Source organism: Pantherophis guttatus, chromosome 4 (genome assembly GCF_059756535.1).
Source record: "Pantherophis guttatus breed Tessera chromosome 4, ASM5975653v1, whole genome shotgun sequence".
Lineage (NCBI taxonomy): Eukaryota > Metazoa > Chordata > Lepidosauria > Squamata > Colubridae > Pantherophis > Pantherophis guttatus.
Genome location: NC_142066.1, coordinates 25,241,717 through 25,262,805, shown reverse-complemented (window position 1 = coordinate 25,262,805; position 21,089 = coordinate 25,241,717). Strand labels below are relative to the sequence as shown.

General features: G+C 43.7%; 1 protein-coding gene across 1 annotated transcript; it reads right to left on the bottom strand.

The window, feature by feature from the left end:
- Positions 1-108: 108 nt before the first annotated feature.
- LOC117666822 (prostasin) lies at positions 109-20,556 on the bottom strand. Its single transcript, XM_034419805.3, has 6 exons — positions 20,392-20,556; positions 8,828-8,851; positions 8,204-8,366; positions 5,616-5,890; positions 2,646-2,812; positions 109-2,162 (listed from the first exon to the last, which is right to left on the bottom strand). The coding sequence occupies exons 1-6, from the start codon at positions 20,453-20,455 to the stop codon at positions 1,788-1,790; spliced, it is 1,068 nt and encodes a 355-aa protein (XP_034275696.2). The 5' UTR covers positions 20,456-20,556; the 3' UTR covers positions 109-1,787.
- Positions 20,557-21,089: the final 533 nt, after the last annotated feature.

Below are 21,089 nucleotides of genomic sequence, written 5' to 3'. Positions count from 1 at the left end.
TAAGCAACTGCTTCGCAGTCTGTTAAAAGTTTCCCTAGTTTCCACCTTAATGTTTCTTGGGAGATTAAAGTCCACAAAGCTTCCCTTTGGTAATAAATAAAAGCCATATTAGTGTAGAATTACTGTTTATTTAAAACCCTTCATTTCAAAAACAGCAACTGATTTCAATCCTTCCTTAAAAGATGATCCGTACATTAGTCTTTTTTTTTTCAGTGTGTGCAAACATAAATTATCTAAAGTCGCAATCCTCTTTTCCCCCCAAAGAGGGCAATTTCGATCACTGAATTTCGATCAGCAGTCCTGCTCCTTTTAATTCTGCATCCGTGCTGGCAGTTATTTCTGTCCAAGCGTACTTGGAAACAAGTGGTCCCCTTCATCGCCTTGACATCAGGGTCCGTGCTGCTCCATAAACCTGTCAGACTGATAGTATCTCTGACCTGAGATATCCACACACATAAGAACATCCCACAATCTCTGCCCTCATCCCACCTTAGATTCATAAACATCCAGAGGCTGCATTTCCACCCCTGCACAATTCTGGTTTAAATCAGGCAAAACTGCAAGGCTTGCGGCACAGAGAAGTGGGCCTAATCCCCCCCACCCCAGCCAACGATCAAAAGGCAACAAGTTGGTTTCAAAAGTCCCAGCACGTCTGCCAAGCCTCCTGTTATTCAGTCTATGAACCAGGAGGAGGGGTGGGTAAATACCAAGTCACATAGGGAGCCCAGAAGAGGGTCAAGTAAATCAAACATGGGTGGAAGTGGTCCTATAGAATATATCCCTTTTTCACTCGGTGGTTGCATTGTACTTACTAACAACATTCTTGACCTGTTTCACATAAGCAGAAACCATGATAACGTAAGACAGTAGAACTGCTAACCCTGTAAAAATCCTCCCATCATCCAAGTTAACTAATGGCATTGTCTACTTGACAAGGCAATGATCTTTAAGAGGGAGAAATTACGTTAGGGTACATTATGCTGCTCTCACTTGGGCAAGACATCAGACGGCGATCTCAATTAAATCCTAAGGAAGAAAAGGATTCAGCTGACCGATTCTCTTCAAAGGGCTCAATTTTGGTCCTTGAATAACGTCCAACTATTGTGGAGGACCGTGTCTTCGCAGCAGCTGCTAGGAAGGCTACAAGAGAATTCACATTATGAGCAGGAAAGGAAGACATGGACAGAGAGGAAGCTGTCTTGAAACTGATCACGTTTCAAAACGTATGTGAGGAATGCAATCGGAGAAGGGTGCCAACTACTCAACAGATTAGTCATATCCAAAGGCAGTTCAGGAATTTGCCTAAAAAAGGAGACTAGGCGCCCACTGATTTATGAAATTATGTCCACAGCAAAAAAAAACCCCCCAAAAACAGGTTTATTACAGATTTGTATCCGACTATGATTTTTTAAAAAAGGCTAAGCAAGTTGTAGGGAAATGGGAAAGGGGCAAAAAATAAACACACTTGGAAAATTATGAATTAGATCCTCTGAGTAAAAGCCAGGAATAGGAGAGAAGTAGTGAACTTTTAAAAAAGCCGTATGCTAGGCCAAGACCGCAGGTGGATTTACAAAATATACATTCGATGACCACCTGAGAGGCAGTTTGGGCTTCGGAGGTACAGTACCACGTCCCAATCAAATCACACTGCCTTTTCTGCACCCAGCATGCAAAGAGAAAGCTTGAAGCACAGCAGGCTATGAAGTAGGGAGAGCATCGCCAGTAGGATAAAAACAGGAAGACAACCATGTTTTCCCTGCACAACTTGGGATGGGAGTGGAAAGTTACTACAAGCAGGTCTGGAGGAGGAGGAGAAGAAGTGGTAGACCAACCCAGCAGGCTAGGGAAACAGAACTGTTGGGTTGGTTCTTGCCTGGGCTGAGGGGCCTGTTCCAGCCTGGTGAGGGTTGAATGTCATCATAGGGGCCTCCCCCTCCTGTAGAATTGGAACACAAGACCTCTTCCGGGGCCGTATTTGTAGGGACTGTCACTTGCTGAAGCTGTACTTCTGGAACTTTTTCCTTAATCCAGTCGGCATAGAAAGGAAGGCGGATGTAAACACCAGGTCTGTTGGCAGCCCCACAGCTGGATCCCCAGCTCACGACGCCAGCCAGCAACCAGGCGCCATCCACGAGACAGGAAAGGGGGCCTCCGGAATCACCCTAAAAAACAACAAAAGGAATTAAAGACATTTAACGGGGTCATTTTTTAAATTTTTTTTGAGGTGGGAGGGGGGGGTTGCAAAGGAAAAGAAGTTGAGAATCCGTTAGCATACTGATTCAGATAATATGAAGAGGAGTCAGAATTGGAGAGAGGTTATAACAGTGATTTTCAAATCTGGTAACTTTAAGATGGGTGGACTTCAACTCCCAGAATTCCCCAGCCAGTCTGGCTAGCTGGGGAATTCTGGGAGTTGAAGTACACCCATCTTAAAGTTGTTAAAGTTAAGAAACACTGCTTTAGAGCACAAGCACCCAACTGTTTATTAGCCTCCTCTAATAAAGGGATGCTTTCTTGTGCAATCCTCATAAAATGCCTGAGAACTCCTTCAGAGGATGGTTTTTAGGGCCTTGTGTCCTACCACCATCACTACCACTGCACTTGGCCAATTAATGGCACCTCTAACCTCCTCCCGGTGGCCTCACCTGACAGGCATCCTTCTTGCCTTCTACAAAGCCAGCACACATCATGTCACGGTGGAGGATGTGGGACTCCTCGGGATCTGGGTTCCTTCGGTACAGGCACCTGCAGGTGTCCAGGCCAATGATGGGCACTTCAAGTTGTTGTAGCGTCATGGGCGAAGGGAGGCTCGCTACAGGGAAGGAGATGGTACAGAGTCAGTGTGGAGGCAAGACATCCTGAAGGATCTTATTTTTAAGTGTTAAGTAGGGGGGATAGTCTTTCTTTGGATGTGGAACCCAAACTAAGAAATGCTAGATTCTTCAGAACTTCCTGGAAGCCAAGCGGTCTCCTCTACAACTGTTGACCAACCTCAGGTAACCAAAATAGGTTCTCCTCCTGGATCAGTCCAACATGTTTCTTCACCCAGCACTTTCTCTCCCCCAACCAGATGTCTCTGGAATGAATGCTCACAGAGCCATACTCTACTCCTACTGTCATTACGTCACAGCTACCCTTTGTAGACCCCCTGTCCCCAACCCAGAAATAACATTAAGTCTTCAAGACCACTAGTTCTGGATGGAGCAATTCTTCATGAATGTGTCCAGTGCCCATAAAGTCAGTAGCCATCCCCATTTTTGTGGTAATGAACTCCACAGATCAATTATGTGCAGTTGTAAATGCTTCCTTTTGTCTATTCTAGATCTCTTCACAGCTTCATTAGGTTCTCCCTGATCCAAACTCTTTTCAGAGAAGAAGGAGGAGAAAATCTCCATAATCTCTGGTCACATGCTCCATACCGTCCGTGCATGGCTTTATATACTTTGATCAGCCCTGGTTACCAGAAATTATAGTGCCAACATTGATCAATCAATGTTTTTCCAAGCTAAACCATCCCAAACCGGTTTTTTTCTTGTAAAGGAAGCATTCAACCATTCTGAATGTCAGCTTACATTCTTCTGCATTTTCCCATTAATGGTTTCAAACTATTGTCTAGGACAACTTTTTAAATAGGGGGCCAATTCATGGTCCCTCAGACTGTTGGAGGGTGGATTTGCTGGATGGGTGTGGCTAGGTGGTCATGTGATTGGGTGGCTGTGGCCAATTTAGCAGTCCATTAAACAATACACACAAATTAAATTTTAATTTGTTATGCTCCTGGGGGTAGAAAACAGGTTAGGGAAGGGATGTGGCTGCCTTGGGGTAGGAGGGTGGGGGACTTCTGTGTGTGTGTGTGTGTGTGTGTGTGTGTGTGTGTGTGTGTGTGTGTGTGTCCCTCCCTCCCTCCCTCTCTGGAAGCTGGGAGGCCAAAAACGGGTCTGTTTTTGGCCTCCTGGGGCCTCCAGAAGGCAGGTGGGGGCCAGCGATTAGGCGGGGCAATGTGGGTAGGACAGCCTCGTGGGCCGGTTAATGGCTTCAACGGGCCATATTCGGCCCTTGGGCCGTACTTTGAGGACCCCTGGTCTAGGAGATGGCACTATAATTTCTGGCAACCAGGGCCGTTTACAGTTCCTCAAAACCTTGACTTCCCTAGAGGTTTTCCAACTGCTACTCTGTTGTTATTAAAACTCTCCTGTTCGTCTGTTTGTAACCTTTAATTGGACAAAGCAGTGCATCATAGGGCAACAATTTTTGAATCAACCTACCTCAAATGAGCTAATTTAAAGAATGCGTCCAAATCCAGGACCTATTATTCCTATGGGATTGAGATTTGACAAAGTTGTGGCTGCTTCAGTGCCGCCACCATCAGACATGGTCACATGATTGCCATTTCCAATGCTTCCTGCTGGCTTCCCACAAATCAATGGGGAAGCCAGCAGGAAGTCAGACTTTGTTCCCACTTTTTTTCTGCCTTTCTATGGTCCTTCTGTTTCTCAATTAACATCTCTCAAACAATAACCCAAAAAGTTCATGGATTGTCAATGGTTATTATTACTATGGAATGTTTTCTCTTTGTTTTCGTTTAGATATTTATACCCTTGCAAGCTCGTTTTTGATTTTTAAAAAATTGATGCCTTAGAAATATAGATAGTTCTTGACCTATGACCACAATGGAGCCCCAAACTTTCTATTGCTAAGTGAGCAATTTGTTAAATGAGTTTTGCCCTCTTTTATGACCTTTCTTGTCACAGTTGCAGGGGTGAAAAGCTACCGGTTCGCACCGGTTCGGGCGAACCGGTAGTAAATAAAACCCTACCGGTTCGTGTGAACCAGTATTTCCGATGATCAGCTGTGCTGCATGATTTATATTTGCTAAATCTAAATCGTGCGGCAAAGCTGTTCCCCCCCTCGCTGTTCTACTTACCTTCAAAAGGCTCCTTTTTCCGCATGAAGCGTGAGTTTGGCATGTACTGCGCATGTACGTGCAGTATGTTTGGCGCGCACTGTGCATGCGTGCACGCAGCATGCGTTTGCCGTGCACCGCATATGGCCGGGCAGCGAACCGGTGGCAACCCACGGAGGATTTCATCACTGCACACTTGTTAAGTGAATAATTGCAGTTGGTAAGTTAGTACCACAGTTGTTAAATCAACCTGGCTTCCCCATTAATTTTGCTCATCAAAAGGTGATCACATGATCTTGGTACACAGCAACGCTCATAAGCATGGACCAGCTGCCAAGCATCTGAATTTTGATCACATGATCATGGGGGGGCTCCTGCAAAGGTCATAAATGTGAAAAAGGTCATAAGTCACTTTTTTTTGAATGCCGTTGTTAACTTTGAACAGTCACTGAATGAGCTGTTGTGGACTACCTGTACAGAAATGGTTCACCATTTCAGGTATATCAGCATCCTTGCATACTTTAAATCAGAAAATAATAATAATAAAAAAAGCATGCCATCCTTCGGGTACAACTGAAGCCATAAGTGCCACATTTATCCAGCCAGCTGATGAGAAATTCTGGGATTTATAATACCACCACCATCCGAGGCCGCTAAGAATAGGGATGACAGCCCCAGATGAAATCTCCAGATGAAAATCTTTTGTCCTTACTAGATTCATGGACATTCCCCCAGCCTGTGACGGTGCACGTCATGCCTTGCGGGAAGTTGACCGAAGAGGCAGGCAGGCAGATTGGCCGTACGGTCCGAGAATACGGAACTGAGACTTTGAGTTTCACCAGGGCAATGTCTCCTTGAGAGCCTTCGTCTTCATTGAAATCAGGATGCTTAATCACTTGGTCTATTTGCGTCACTTGGATGTCTGGCGAGGGGTTTTTCAGCTGGTAGGACCCCAGGGTCACTTCATACAACGAGATGTCATTCACCCTGTAGAGAGGAAGGTGGTTACGTCATTTCTGAGATTCTAAGTTTGTAAGATCATCCCAAACGCATCCAGACCCACTCTTCTCTTCCCAGTGAGGACCAAACAGATTCCCAAGTACCCAAGCATGGCAAGAAGACAATAATAATCCACCTGAGTTTTTCCCCCCACCTACAATGCTTAAATATATCCTACTTCTTAACCGTCAGCCAGCATTAAGCTAGTATAACACACAGCCATACACCGAACTGTACAGGTTGTCCTTGACTTACAACTGTTTATTAAGTGACCGTTTAAAGTTACGACGACACTGAAAAAAGCGACTTGTGACCGTTTTTCGCCCTTAACGACCACTGCAGCATCCCCATTCGTCGCATGATCAGAATTCAGATGCTTGGCAACTGGTTCATATTTATGACGGTTGCAGTGTCATGTGATCCCGTTTTGCGACCTTCTGCCAAGCAAGCCAGATTCACTTAATAACCTTATGAGCTAACTTAACAATGGCAGTGATTCCCTTAAGAGTTCTGGCAAGAAAGATCATAAAAGGGGTCAAAAATCATTTAAGAAATGTCTCACTTAGTAATAGAAATTTTATGGCTCCGCTGCGGTCATAATTCAAGGATTAATCTGTACATCCAAAGAGTTTGGAAACTCTCAATGGTTAACAGCAGCAGTGGTGATGACCAAGCTGTCACACACTGTAATGAGAGAGTTGAACTCTCCTACTGATTGCATTCTACAAACTCCACAATGCCACATCCATTTATTATCAAGGTTTGGAATACCGAATCCAGCAGCCTTGAAACTTTCTCTATAAGGAAGCTAACAGCATGAGGGTCTGTTTCTTAATACCCACATCTTTTTTTAGATTTTTTTTTAATCCCAGCTTTATTATTTTTACAAATAGCTCAAGATGGTGAACATACAGGTAGTCCTCCACTTACGACCACAACTGAGACCCAGATTCATGTTGCTAAGTGAGATGTAGGTTGAGTGAGTTTTGCCCCATGCTACGACTTTTCTTGTTACGTGAAATCCCTGCAGTTGTTGACTTAGTAACCCAGTTGTTAAGTGAATCTGGCTTTCCCCCCTTGACTTTGCTTGTCAGAAAGGATGCAAAAAGCGACCACATGACCGTGGGACCCAGAAGCAGTCATAAATATGAACCAATTTCCAAGCATCTGAGTTTTAATCATGTGACCGTGGGGATGCTGCAACAGTCATAAATGTGAAAAATGGTCACAAGTCACTCCTTACAGTGCTGTTGTAAATTTTGAATGATCACTAAACGAACTGTTGTAAGTGGAGGACTACCTGTGCTTTCCTACTATTGTACTACTTTGCTCACAACTATGCTTTGAGGTGGGTTAGGCTGAGAGAGAATGATTGGCCCAAAGTCACCCAGTCAGCTTCAAAACTAAGGTGGAACTAGAACTCACACACCTAAAGATTGGTTCAAAGTCACCCAGCCAGCTTATATGCCTAAGGCAGGACTAGAACTCACAGTCTCCTAGAGATTCACCCAAAGTCACCCAGCCAGGTGCCTTTCATGCCTAAGGCAGGACTAGAACTCACAGTCTCCTAGAGATTCACCCAAAGTCACCCAGCCAGGTGCCTTTCATGCCTAAGGCAGGACTAGAACTCACAGTCTCCTAGCGATCCATCCAAAGTCACCCAGTCAGCTTTCATGCCTAAGGCAGGACTAGAACTCACAGTCTCCTAGCGATCCACCCAAAGTCACCCAGTCAGCTTTCATGCCTAAGGCAGGACTAGAACTCACAGTCTCCTAAAGATTCACCCAAAGTCACCCAGCCAGCTTTCATGCCTAAAGCAGGACTAGAACTCAGTCTCCTAGAGATTCACCCAAAGTCACCCAGCCAGGGTACCTTTCATGCCTAAGGCAGGACTAGAACTCACAGTCTCCTAGCGATCCACCCAAAGTCACCCAGTCAGCTTTCATGCCTAAGGCAGGACTAGAACTCACAGTCTCCTAGAGATTCACCCAAAGTCACCCAGCCAGCTTTCATGCCTAAAGCAGGACTAGAACTCAGTCTCCTAGAGATTCACCCAAAGTCACCCAGTCAGCTTTCATGCCTAAGGCAGGACTAGAACTCACAGTCTCCTAGCGATCCACCCAAAGTCACCCAGTCAGCTTTCATGCCTAAGGCAGGACTAGAACTCACAGTCTCCTAGCGATCCACCCAAAGTCACCCAGCCAGCTTTCATGCCTAAGGCAGGACTAGAACTCACAGTCTCCTGGTTTCTAGCCTGGTTCCTTCACCACTAGACCAAACTTTGAAGGATAATTGACTTACTTTGGGAAGCAATGTGCAGCTGAAACCAACCACTGGGGGGCAATGAGGGTTGCCCCACAGGCATGATGACCATTGAAGTTCAGGTTGGCCTGCCATGGCCACTGTCCATTTTGAGCATTAGAACCGCCCACGATCCGTCCCAGGGCAGGCACCCCACACAACACTGCAGACAGATGACATTTTCATGAGTGGGGAGAAGGGGGGAAATCTCGTTCTAGAATTCATGGTATTGTTTCGTTCATTGCTGGCTGCCAAGTACAGCCATGGGATAAATTAGGAGCACGCTTCTGTTCCAGGGGAAGTTAGTAAGAAAGATCATTTAGGAAATCTCTGATCTTTATTTTTAACAGTGCCTTCCGGTTTCTATGGCTGAAAAGGTAACACGTGGAAGCCCATGCAACTTGCCACTTCAATCTGGAAGGCCAAGAACAGATAACCCCATTTTGAAAAAGGTCACAGAATCAAGGATTTCCATAGAAAGACGTTATGATCATTAAACCACGACTGTTAGAAACGGAAGCAAATCGGGATTTGAAGAGGGGAGGGCAGAGTTCAATTAGCCAGCGGAAAAACAGGAAAGGTAAGAAGATAGGCAGAATGTGCAACATTCGGTGAATCTCTTACTTTCTGCGCTGGCCTCTTTCGTGACTGCAGAATAGGAACAGGGGAAAAACATGAAAAAGAAGAAAAAAACAATATTAGAAGGACATAAAGATACCTGGTCATTTATTAATTACACCTCTTGCTTATGAAAAGTGGTTTCTAGGACACTCCTTTTCCTATTAGTATATAGCAGGGGTGGGTTCTACTTACCTTTACTACCGATTCGCATCGCGCCCGCGCGCATGCGGAGATCACCTATGATGACATCCGGATCAGTGGGCAGAGCCTCCCGCTGGTTTTACTACCGATTCTTGCGAACCGGTCCGAAGCGGCGGCAACCAACCACTGATATAGAGGTAGTCTTCAGCTTACAGTCATTTAGCAACCGTTCAGAGTTATGGCGGAACTATCTAAGGGTATTTACAATCTAGATGCAGCGTTCCAGCCCCCCTCCCATTCCATGGTTACTTCATATGGGTTAGGATCCCACAGTCACCTGTGTTTTATGACCGCTTTGCGGAAAAGCGGCATTTACTTCTGGTTTTCAGCGAAGCTAGGCCCATAGCAAACCACCACTTCATTTAACAACCATAGCCTGCACTTAATGACCATCACAAAAAGTCATAAAATTGCATTTGTCATGTGGGTAACCTAATGGACTACCATCACACGATATAACTGATGGGCAGGCTGCATTATGGTCATAACTCATAATCTATGGCCATAACTGAGCCCAAAATTTCTGCTGCTAAGCAAGAGTTCCTAGGTGAGTTTTGCCCCTCTTTACGACCTTTCTTGCCAGAGTTGTTAAGTGAATCACTGCAATTATTAAATTAGTAACATGGTGTAAGTGAATCCAGCTTTCCCCATTGAATTTGCTCGTCAGAATATCTCTGGGATACAGCAACCGTCATAAATTTGAACCAGTTGCCAAGCGGCTAAAATTTGATCACATGACCATAGGGATGCCGCAATCGTCATAAGTGTGAAAAATGGTCCTTGAGTGGTTACAACAGCACTAAACAAACAAATCATTAAACAAAGAGCTGAATATTGAGGACTGTCTACACCTAATATCCACAGGAAGCCAATTTCCCCTTGATTCTGCTGACCATATGGCCTTAACTCTTTGATCTAAAACTGGCCTGAATTTGGGCCCCATGCTGAGCCACACAACTTTAAGGACAATAGAATGGAAGGGACCTTGGAGGTCTTCTAGTCCAGCTTCCTGCTCAAGCAGGAGAACCTATAATATTTCAGATAAGTGACAGTCTGAACTCTAGACTCTTCTTAAAAACTTCCAGTGATGGAGTGCCCATGATTTCTGGAGGCAAGCTGTTCCACTGGTTAATTGTCCTCACTGTTATGAAGTTTCTTCTTAATTCCAGGTTGCTTCTCTCTTTGATTAGTTTCCAACAGTGGTGGGTTGCCCCCGGTTCGGACCGGTTCGCAAGAACCGGTAGTAAAACTGGCGGGATGCTCCGCCCACTGACCCGGACGTCACCATAAGCGATCTGCATATGTGCGGGTGCGATGCGAAGTAAAGGTAAGTAGAACCCACCCCTGGTTTCCAACCATTGTTTCTTGTCTTGCTATCTGGTGCTTTGGAGAATAATTTGACCCCCTCCTCTTTGTGGCAGCCCCTCAAATATTGGAATACTGCTATCATGTCACCCCTAGTCCTTCTTTTCTTTAGACTAGCCAAACCCAAATCTTGCAGCCATTCCTCATATGTTTTAGTCTCCAGGCCTTATTTTTATTTAAGAGCATTTTGGAAGAAGTGTTATCGATCATGCTGCACCTAAGAACTCGCTCACGTTATCTTCCCAAACTCCTTTGCCTCGAACAGCAGGGCAACAGGTGGCAATCCAGCAGAAGCATTCTTGAAGGAAGCTGGCCTGATCCAATGCATTGCGTCTCTTGTGAAAGATGCAGGAAATAGATCATAAACTATAAAGCCACAATAAAGCCACAGCCCTTTCTTTCTAGAGCAAAAGTCCCGAACCAAACTATACCAAAGCCCGTGTACTTTTCATTTTAGAAATAACCCAGAGGGATATCATCATCCTGACGGAAAGAGAAAGGTGATTTCTCGTGGGCTTTTCCAAGGTTTCCTCCTGAGGTTGCGCTAAGGAATCTGAGTCAGTCAGTCTCTCTCTCTCTCTCTCTCTCTCTCTCTCTCTCTCTCTCTCTCTCTCTCCCTTCCTCTCTGCTCCTGCCCAGATTTTTCTTGGGGCAACTTTGCTTCCCAAGTATTTATTTCCTCCCTTGCGAGACTACACCAAGCCCGGAATGCAACAACCTGCCACGACTAATTCACCACGGCCACTCGCCATGGGACAATTCAATAATTCAATTTAATTATTTCAAATAATTAAACATTTATTTTAATTTTTGTGATTCGTATTTCATTTTGTTCCTCCTTTCTTTAACAATTCTATTCCACCATTTCTTAAGTAATAGTTTAACTCTTGTCCTGTGGTAAGTTAGCCACGACGAGTTGTCCTAGACCAGGGGTGCCAAACTCTGGCCCCATAGTATTTAAATCCGGCCCACAGGGCCACCCTGGAAACAGCAAAGGACCGGCCTGCAGTGCTTCTGCCAGCGAAAAGAGGCTCCCGAGTTCCGTTTTTGGCTGCCACGGCCTCCTGCAACCCCCTGCCAATGAAAACAGAGTTCGGGAGTCTGTTTTCTTTGGCAGAGCGCTCAGGTCACCACATGCACCCCTGACAGGAGTGATGTCGAACTGACCATGCCCACCGTGGCCTCCCCCACCCTGCCCCCCCCCGAGATCAAACACAACCCTGATGTGGCCCTCAATCAAGTTTGACACCCATGTTCTAGACCCACACCAAACTCCTCTGAAGTCCATTCCAACTGCAAAGGCATCAGGAAACATGACCAAATCAGAGGGGCTGAGTAAGAAAAAATGGTATCTCACTCTACATATTTTAGTCACAGCTAGAATAGCATTCGCCCAACAGTGGAAAGAAAAAGAGATACCGGCTAGTGCCCAAATTATAAATAAAGTATTAGAGTGCGCTGAGGCGGATAGAATGACGTATATGTTGAAAGAAAAGGAGGATTCTGAATTTTTTCAAAGTTGGGACAGTTGGTATCGGTGGTTGAATAAAAGGATTGAGATGAAGTGAAGGCCTAAGTCAATATGAGGAGAAATATATTTATCTAGATTAAACGATAATTGTATGACAACCATATTTAGAGATTATTTACTTTATTCTGTGTTGTGGGCATAATTATTTATTAACGAGGGCAGGAACATTATCTGCCGGGATAGATGTGTTTGTATGTTTAGTGTTATGAATGGGGGAGGAAGGGAGGGGAATGTATGGTTTTTGTTTTTATGTATAATCAATGTTTTTGTCTTATGTTGATTTTAAACTTGGAAAAATTAATAAAAAAATTATTTTTTTAAAAAAAAAGGAAACATGACCAAATCTTCTTCATTGTTCACTTCATCACTAACCCTCTGATGCCCCACTGGCTGAAGGCTGCACTGTGATTAGCAAAATTAAAACCAAACAAACAGATTAAAGACCCAAGAAAGAAGATTCATCAGCAAAGAACAAGGGCAGTTCTGAAACCTTTTCAATATTCAATCCTTCAAAAGCAGTTTAACAAAATAGCAGAGTTGGAAGGGACCTTGGAGGTGTTCTAGTCCAACCCCTTGCTCAGACGGGAAATCCTATACCATTTCAGACAAATGGTTGCCCAATCTCTTCTTAAAAATTTCCAGTATTGGAGCATCCACGACTTCTGGAAGTAAGTCATTCCACTGATTCATTGTTCTGACTGTCAGGAAATTTCTCCTTAGTTCTAGGTTGCTTCTCTCCTTGATTAGTTTCCATCCATTGCTTCTTGTTCTACCCTCAGGTGCTTTGGAGAATAGCTTGGCTCCCTCTTCTTTGTGGCAGCTCCTGAGATATTGGAACACTGCTATCATGTCTCCCCTAGTCCTTCTTTTCATTAAACTAGACATAACCCAGTTCCTGCAACAGTTCTTCATATATTTTAGCCTCCAGTCCCCTAATCATCTTTGTTGCTCTTCTCTGCACTCTTTCTAGAGTCTCCACATCTTTTTTACATCATGGTGATCAAAGTGGTTTGCAGTATTCAAAGTGTAGTTTTACCAAGACATTATAAATTATTGCTATTAACTCTTCACATGATCATTGAATCACTGTCCTGTCCCAATCCTGCAATGTCAAAATATTCCCAGTTCTGCTCCACGCAAAAGTGAAAATATATTTCTTACACACACACACCCATCCACTTCCTCTTTTTGTTATATATATTTTGTTTATCAACAAGAATAAAATGCAAAACAAAAAAACAAACATCCAACACTAATAAGAAAAAAAGGGGGGAAATCATGGACAAAAAGGGGAAAAAGTGACCCAAATATCAAATAAATCTAACATCAAACATAAAGGATCCACCCCAGCTGGATGCTGAAAATAAAATAATAACAAAAAAAAAAGATAAGATTCTCTCCCCCTTACATAAGCTTTCCCATTCTTATTTAATAAAAATATTAGATAAACAACTATTCCAGATGAGGGGATCTCTGATAACTAAATCAACTGCACCCATCCATGTCCTTATTTCATATCACGTGTGTCTGATTGGTTTGTGCATGTGCAATAGAACATTCCAGAGAATTCCAGAACATCTGTTCCTCCTCAGAGGGGATCTTCCCAATTACTCTAAGGGTGGTTCGGTCCTTTTCCAAAAATTATGTTCTCTACCTAGAAATGGTTTGTGGTGACTGGGATAGGGAATAGGTTTTACATTAACCAGCTTTAACCCAACCAGCTATGTGCAATACACACCTCACAGCAAAATGGGTGGCAAACAAATTGAATAAATAAACAAACATTTGGAAGCAATTCTTATGAAGGGGAGCTGCAAAGTCATCAAGCCACCTTATCCTCTGCAAGTCCTGCAAAATTGGCTGAACTCAGAACATGGGAGGTGAAGTGAGGCAAAATTCTTCCAAATGGGGAATGAATCCCCACGCTTCATAGAGTCATGATGTTTCAAAGAAAAAAAACATTATTTTTTTTCTGTCGTTTCAACTATTCCATTGCTGAACCATAAATAAGTCTGAGGGGATTCCTTGTTGCTCCCTGAGCTTGGTTGTCCCAAAGGTACTTTCTCAAGAGGCAACTGGACTTTCTGATTTTTCTTTGAAGATGTTTTGCTTCTCATCCAAAACATCTTCAAAGAAAAAACATAACGGCCAGTTGCCTCTTGAAGAAGCACCTTTGGGACAACCATGACCTGGATGACTGAGAAACTCCACAGACACTCTGAGCTTGGTTTTTCTTTTTCTTGAAGATATTTCATTACCGAACTAGGTAACTTCATCAGTGCTAGCACTGAATATCATCAAACCTAGCACCACTTAGGTTGGGTTATGGAAACATCTGCAAGAAAACCACCAAGTTCAAGAGCACCAGGGATCCCACAGTTCAACCCTGAGCCACAAATATTCTCTTCCATTGGTACAAATATGCCTGCTCGGTCCTTGAACACTGCTAATATTGTAGGACTACAGACGTCTGGAGCTGTTTTTGAACGGGGCGAGAATCCTTGCGCAGATTTGTATAAGTTCAATAAACAAGAGGTGAACAACTTAGAGCAGATGATGAGGCTAAATTGTTCCATAATCTCAGTAGCTCTGTTGAAAAAATTGAGACCTGAGTAACCTGAGACAGGTAAATTAACTTTTCTTAATCAAATGCTGGCTGGGGATAATGGAAAACAGAGACCAACACATCTGGAGGCCACTAAACGAAGCCGAACTAGACAATCAAAATGGGTTTAAATAAACCTTCTCATCTTGCATTTTCCAGATTATCAAAGTTTGAGTCATGGCATCCATGCTGGAAATCCCTTTCCCACTATCCCTGATTGTGTTCTCTTGGTGGGATTTTGGGAATAAGTCCTTCCATTGAAGCCTGGGTCAAATTAACCTTTCTGACCAGCTATTGTTCATCCTTTTCCATCCAGCAGGATCTCTGTATGGTCGATGTGATGTCAATGTCCATCCATCAATGCCACTTGGCATTTGGGGATCCCTGCTTTACTGCAACTTAAAAACATATTTGGCCCAATCAATCTGATTTCCTACGATCAGATTGTGAAACAAGGACTCACAACATCCTTGTAGGGATACCGCATTTACTGGTATATCTGCAGCACAACCTACAGTAGTGGCCAAAATTGTGGAAAATTTTGGGAAAAGTGTATTTTCTAAAACTAGCTAATAACACCACTTTTTTGGGGGAGTAGTACCATAAAATTATCTATCAATGGAAAGATAATTTAATCAAGAATGTAATGCAATAACTTGTATGAAGGATTTGCTATTAGAATTACAATATAAAGAAGAAAAGTGAAACATGTAGAAAAAAATGAGATATACAAAAATTATCATGTCAGTGAATACTTAGTTGGGTAACCTTTAGCATGAATTACGGCCTTACAATGTTTTTCCATGGAGTGAACCAAGTCTTTGAGTTCTGCAGTTGTTATAATGTGAAACTCTTGATTGAATGATTGTTTCTATTAACTGGGTTTTATTGCTGGGTTTCTTCCGACTAACAAGTTTCTTTAGTCGGCTCCATAGATTTTAAATTGGGTTAAGGTCTGGGCCATTCCAGCAGTGGAATACGATAATTTTTTTTTTAAATTTGATTTATATGCCGCCCTTCTCCAGAGACTCAGGGCGTCTTACAGTGCGTTAAGCAATAGCCTTCATACTTTTGTATATTTTTTATACAAAGTCAGTTTATGGCCCCCACAAACTGGGTTCTCAATTTACCTATCTTAGAAATGATGAAAGGCTGAGTCAACCTTGAGCCTGGTGAGATTCGAACTTACAGTAATTGCAGACAGCTGGTGTTAAATTACAGTGCTTAGTCTGCAGAGCTATCCAGGCTCCTTGAAACTTGAATAATCTTGAAACTCCGAAAAAAAACGGTGTTATTAGCCATCAAACCTCAAAAATACACTTTTCCCAAAAGGTTTCCACAATTTTGGCCACTACTGTAAGCATGGACTCAAGTTTGTTGTCACACAAATCTGCTCCCACCTAGAACAGAGTCCTCAGCACAAGTACCACCCCTGAAAAGCCCCTTCAAGATGTCACAGCTGACATCCAGCAGCTACTTCTAGGGCTCTTCCTGCTATCTGATCTTTCATGACAAAACTGTGGTTGGGTGAGCAATAAGGATGTCTAAAAACAGATCCAGGCTGACTTGTTAGGTTACCTGTTCATGACGTTCAAGCTTGCCACACCCTGAAGGAGAAAAAGTCATTGAAAGAAACTAGCCTGACCTATCCCTGCCCTCTTACACACCAACCCATCTCCCAGGGCTCAACCTAGCACAAACTGAACACCTGAGGGACACATTCGCATTACAAGACTTTTTTTTATTATTATTATTCTTCTAAGAGCCATCAACTTTAGTTGTGAGCAAATGACACCCAACTTTACTCCTCAGAGGTGTTAAAATGCTGACATCATTGCTGGTTTCAAATACAGGTAATCCTCGACTTGCAGTCACAAGTGAGCCAGGGGTGGGTTCTAAATTTTTTTACTACCGGTTCTGTGGGTGTGGCTTATTTTGTGGGTGTGGCTTGGAGGTCATGTGTCTAGGTGGGCATGGCTAGCTGGTCAGAGTCATTTCTGGAAGGTCCTCACACTTACGACCAGTCCTCACACTTATGATCCAACTCATTTGTTTGCTTTTAACACTGATCAGCTGTAGGATGGCCTTTGAAGCCCCGCGGTAAGAGTTTAAACAGTTTTTTTCCCTCTAGTCATCAGTTGGGACTCAGGAGGCAGCAATAGATTGGGGGTGGGACCAAATAAAAGGTAAGAATAACGTGGGTGAGGGGGGGATGGGAGGACGGGAGGAGAACCGGTTCGGTGACATCATATCCACCGAACCGGACTGAACCAGGAGGAACCCACCACTGAAGTGAGCCCAACGTTTTTGTTGTGAAGTGAGACATTTGTTAAGTGAGTTTTGTCCCATTTTACGACCTTTCTTGCCTCCGTTCTTAAGTGAATCACTGCAGTCAATAAATTAGTAACCCAGCTGTTAATGAAATCTGGCTTCCCCATCGACTTTGCTTGTCAGAAAGTCATAAAAGGGGATTTAATATAATTTAATTTAATTAATTCAATTTATATGCCGCCCCTCTCCGAAGACTCAGGGCGGCTCCCGGGATCACATTGTCCCAGGAAATAGTGACGGTCATAAATATGAACCAGTTGCCAAGCATCCAAATTTTGATCACATGATCCTGCGGACGCTGCAAAGGTCATAGCTGGGAAAAAACGGTTCTATGTCACTTTTTTGAGTGCTGTGGTAATGTTGAATAGTCACTAAATGAACTATTGTAAGTCGAGGACTGCCTGCAAACCATTTTTTTAAACTCAAGAAATAAAAAGGCCAAGAAACATCCACTGTTTTCTGCCTCATTGTAAACCTGAGAGGCAGAATTTCAACGAATGCTCTTTTTCTCAGCAAGAACAGGTACAATTGTCCTATAGTTTTGCATCTCTGTTGGGAACAAAAACACAAGAAAAAACTGAATTTTCTGAATGCTGGGAAAATTCTCTGAGCATATTCAGAATAGTGGCATCCATATCTAAGATGGCTTTTTTCAGACTTTAAATTTGTAAAATTAACTGCATTAAATGCATCTGTTATGGATGTAATCTTGGAAGAAAATAATCTGAATAAGACCACATTTACTAAGTGCCGGACATCACAATCCACCAAAAAGTAACAGGGGAAAATTAAAAATCAACAATACATGCAGAATGACTTAAATTCAATCCTTGGCATCTCCAAATTAGATAAGAATCCAGGAAAACCCCTTTCAATTAGGTACTAGCTTCAACATGGTGCTAAATCGCTATTACCATAGTTTTAACCATGGTTTGACCAACCCATTAAATCCTTGTTTCAACTTTAACAATAAACTATGACTATTGATTTACATGCCACGATGGCTGGGTTCATGGATCTCACAAGGCTGAAACTAAGCAAGTCACATCATGTTTCAATACAATGCATTACCCAACCTGACTTCTTATTGACTAATAATTTTTTTACAGATCTCAGTTGCTGGAAGTAATTTAAATTTGCGTTTTATGCTTTGTAAAATTGTTTTTTTCCCCTTTGCAAAACCTAAAATACGAGGAAGCAGCAAATCCCAGAAAATAATAACCCATTATTTGTGAATGCAGAGTTTGGAGATTGTGGGTCAAGGCGAAGAAAAGGATCCTGTTTACGGGTGGTCCTCAAGTTACAGCCACAATCGAGACCAAAATTTCTGTTGCTAAGCGAAACAGTTGTAAATTTGAGTTTTGCCCCATTTTACCACCTTTCTTGCCACAGTTGTTAAGTGAATCCCTGCAGTTGTCAAGTTAGTACCATGGTTGTTAAGTGAATCTGACTTTGCTTGTAAGAAGGTCACAAAAGGGAATCACACAACTCCAGGAAACTGCAACCCGTCATAAATATGAGCCAGTTGCCAAGCATCTGAATTTTGATCACATGACTTCAGGGATGTGACAACGGTTGTAAATGTGAAAAATGGACGTAAGGCACTTTTTTCAGTGCCATTGTAACTTGGAACAATCCCTAAATGAAGTGTTTTAAGTCAAGGACTACCTGTACTTTATTCTTATGTTCCAGGACTGAGTGCTGCTACTGCTGACTGTATGAGCCCTGAGGGCAAAGCATTTTATATCTTCTTATTTTGTTTGATTACAGACATCCTGCCCAAGTGCAGGCTTGAAAGGATAAACAAATGTAAACACACGTGCAAAACATTCCAGGAACCGCTATTCCCAAGTGCTTGGATTTCAATGCCTCTTCTATGAAGTGTATTTAAGGTTTCAGCTTTCATGGAAGAAGATAATGGAAGTTTCAGAAGCAGCTCAAAGACTGGGTGTAACTACCAAAAAGGAGATAATGCTTTTTTTCTTCTTTCTTTTTGGCTCCAAGAACACATTTACTTCCAGAAAAGAAGGGGGGGAAAAATCTCACTTCTCACCTCCTATTATATTTCTACATCTGTCAGAAAGGACGTTGCAGGCCTGAAGGTTGCCATAAATGGTTAAACCTTTTTCAAAGAGTAACTAAAAAGGATCTTAACACATTGGACCAGAAGTTCCTATTTTGACAAGCCCTTCCTTTTAGCGCATTCTAGTGTTGCAGCTTTCCTTCTAAAATTCCGGCAGGCAAAAAATGCAGTCAGCATGGCTTTTCCAGGCCTAGAGATATAACCACAGCTAACCAACTTTCCTTGGGAAATATCTTCCTAAAAGAGCATAAAAACTCCAATGTGTGTGTGTGGGGGGGGAGGGGGTTAGAGAAAATAAGATGGCAAGTCTTCTTCCTCAAGACATTCCAAGGAACATTTCCAGCCCTTTCTGTCTTTCTGTCTGTGTTTTCCCAATGCACAGACCTTTGCCCTCTTGTAAGCTAACAAGGCCAGGCATCTTTTGCTAGTCATGCTCTTAAAAGCTGGTTTCAGGAAGAAGGGTGGGAAACCAAGAAGTCTTAAATCGAAGATAAAACTGGAATGAGGATAGGGCTCTCCAACCAAGCATTCAGCAAGAAGAGTGGTCGTCTCACCCCTCTAGCAGAAGAGTGCATTAAAAGCACAATTCCATAAGACTCAAAACAGGAAAAGAAAACACAGTGGTGTATGTGTGTGTGGGGGGGCTCCTTTAATCATTACAATCATCATTAAGACTTCAATTTGAGGTCTCGCCTCCAGAAGTTGTGAATGCTCCATCATTGAAAGATTTTAAGAGATTGGACAACTGTTTGTCTGAAATGGTATGGGACTTCCTGCCTGAGCCGGGGGTTGGACTAGAAGACCTCCCAAGGTCCCTTCCAGCTCTTGTTATTCTGTATTCTATCCTGATCGTGCCACCTTGAGAAGACCTTTCAAAAGAAAGATCCAGATTAAGCCTGGAACGGTGAGAAACAGAATTAAGGAAAGGATTCCTTAGAGCAGGAAGCATCTCCTTGGGCAGGAGTAACCGCCCCCAGCCTCAGGCACAAAAAGGATCAAGCTTTAAAGCTTTAAAAAAAAAAAACAGGTAAACTACGATCTCTGCATTTTAAGCATATATTTCTGGATAACACAGTTATTCTGCAGGGCTGCTGATGTCCCCACCACAACCCACCTCCCTTCCCTCCCATCCAAATTCTTCACTGCCCCAAGCATGGAGCTCCACTTGGATCCCCCCCCCACCCGCAAAACCAACTTGGCTCCTAAAGCCTTGAGGACTAGAAACTTGAAACATCCACACACCCCCAAGGAAACCAGCGGGGCGTTATTATTACCACACAGCCCGAAGCCTCGGCTGCTGCCAAAGCAGTCTCGGCTCCAAACCGGGGCGGGATCGCGAGAAGTACCCCGCGGCCAAACTGCAAGGTGCGCAGGACGCAACCAGGAGAGGAGCTGCCCGCTGCCTTCCAGGCGCCCCGGACGGCTATCACATGTCCTCTTCCTCTACTTACCGCCGGCGACGAGCAGCAAAGACAGGAGCCCGGCGAGGCTCAGGCCACCCCGCAACCCCTCCATGGCGGGACCCAGGTGGATCGACGGCAAAGACGCTGGCCCGCTGAAGAGAAGCAGCGAAGGGAGCTCAGGTGGAAGTTCCTTCGAGGAGCCTGGCAGGCAGGTGCACTGAAGCGGGAGGCGGCGTTGGCGGCTCTAACCTGTCGGGAGAGGGCTGGGCGTCGGACCAGAGCCAGTCAGAGGCTACAGACAACGCTCTCATTTGCATAGGGCGGTCTCGCTCACCTGTTGGCTTTGGGAGTCAAAGCAGAGCCCGCCAACCCTGACTTTTTCAGTCAAAGTGGGGGGGGGGGGTTTCAACACACAGCACCCCCAAGTTGAGTTTTCCAGGCCGGGGTTATTGGAACGAGGCTTGTGAAGGGTCTGAGGACCACTCTGAAGAGCTGCCCTTTGAGTCTTCTGTAAGGTTTGTGGAAATGGTAATAGTTTGTCAAAAAGCAATCAGGTTTTAAAACTGTGTTTCTCAATCTTGGCTTCTTTAAGGTGGGTGGACTTCAACTCCCAGGATTCCCCAGCCACAGCATGGGCTGCCAGGGGAATTCTGGGAGTTGAAGTCCACTCATCTTAAAAGTGGCCAAGATTGAGAAACTCAGTTTTCGAAGGTTACACTATTAAAGAAACGAACGCTTTCAAGGAG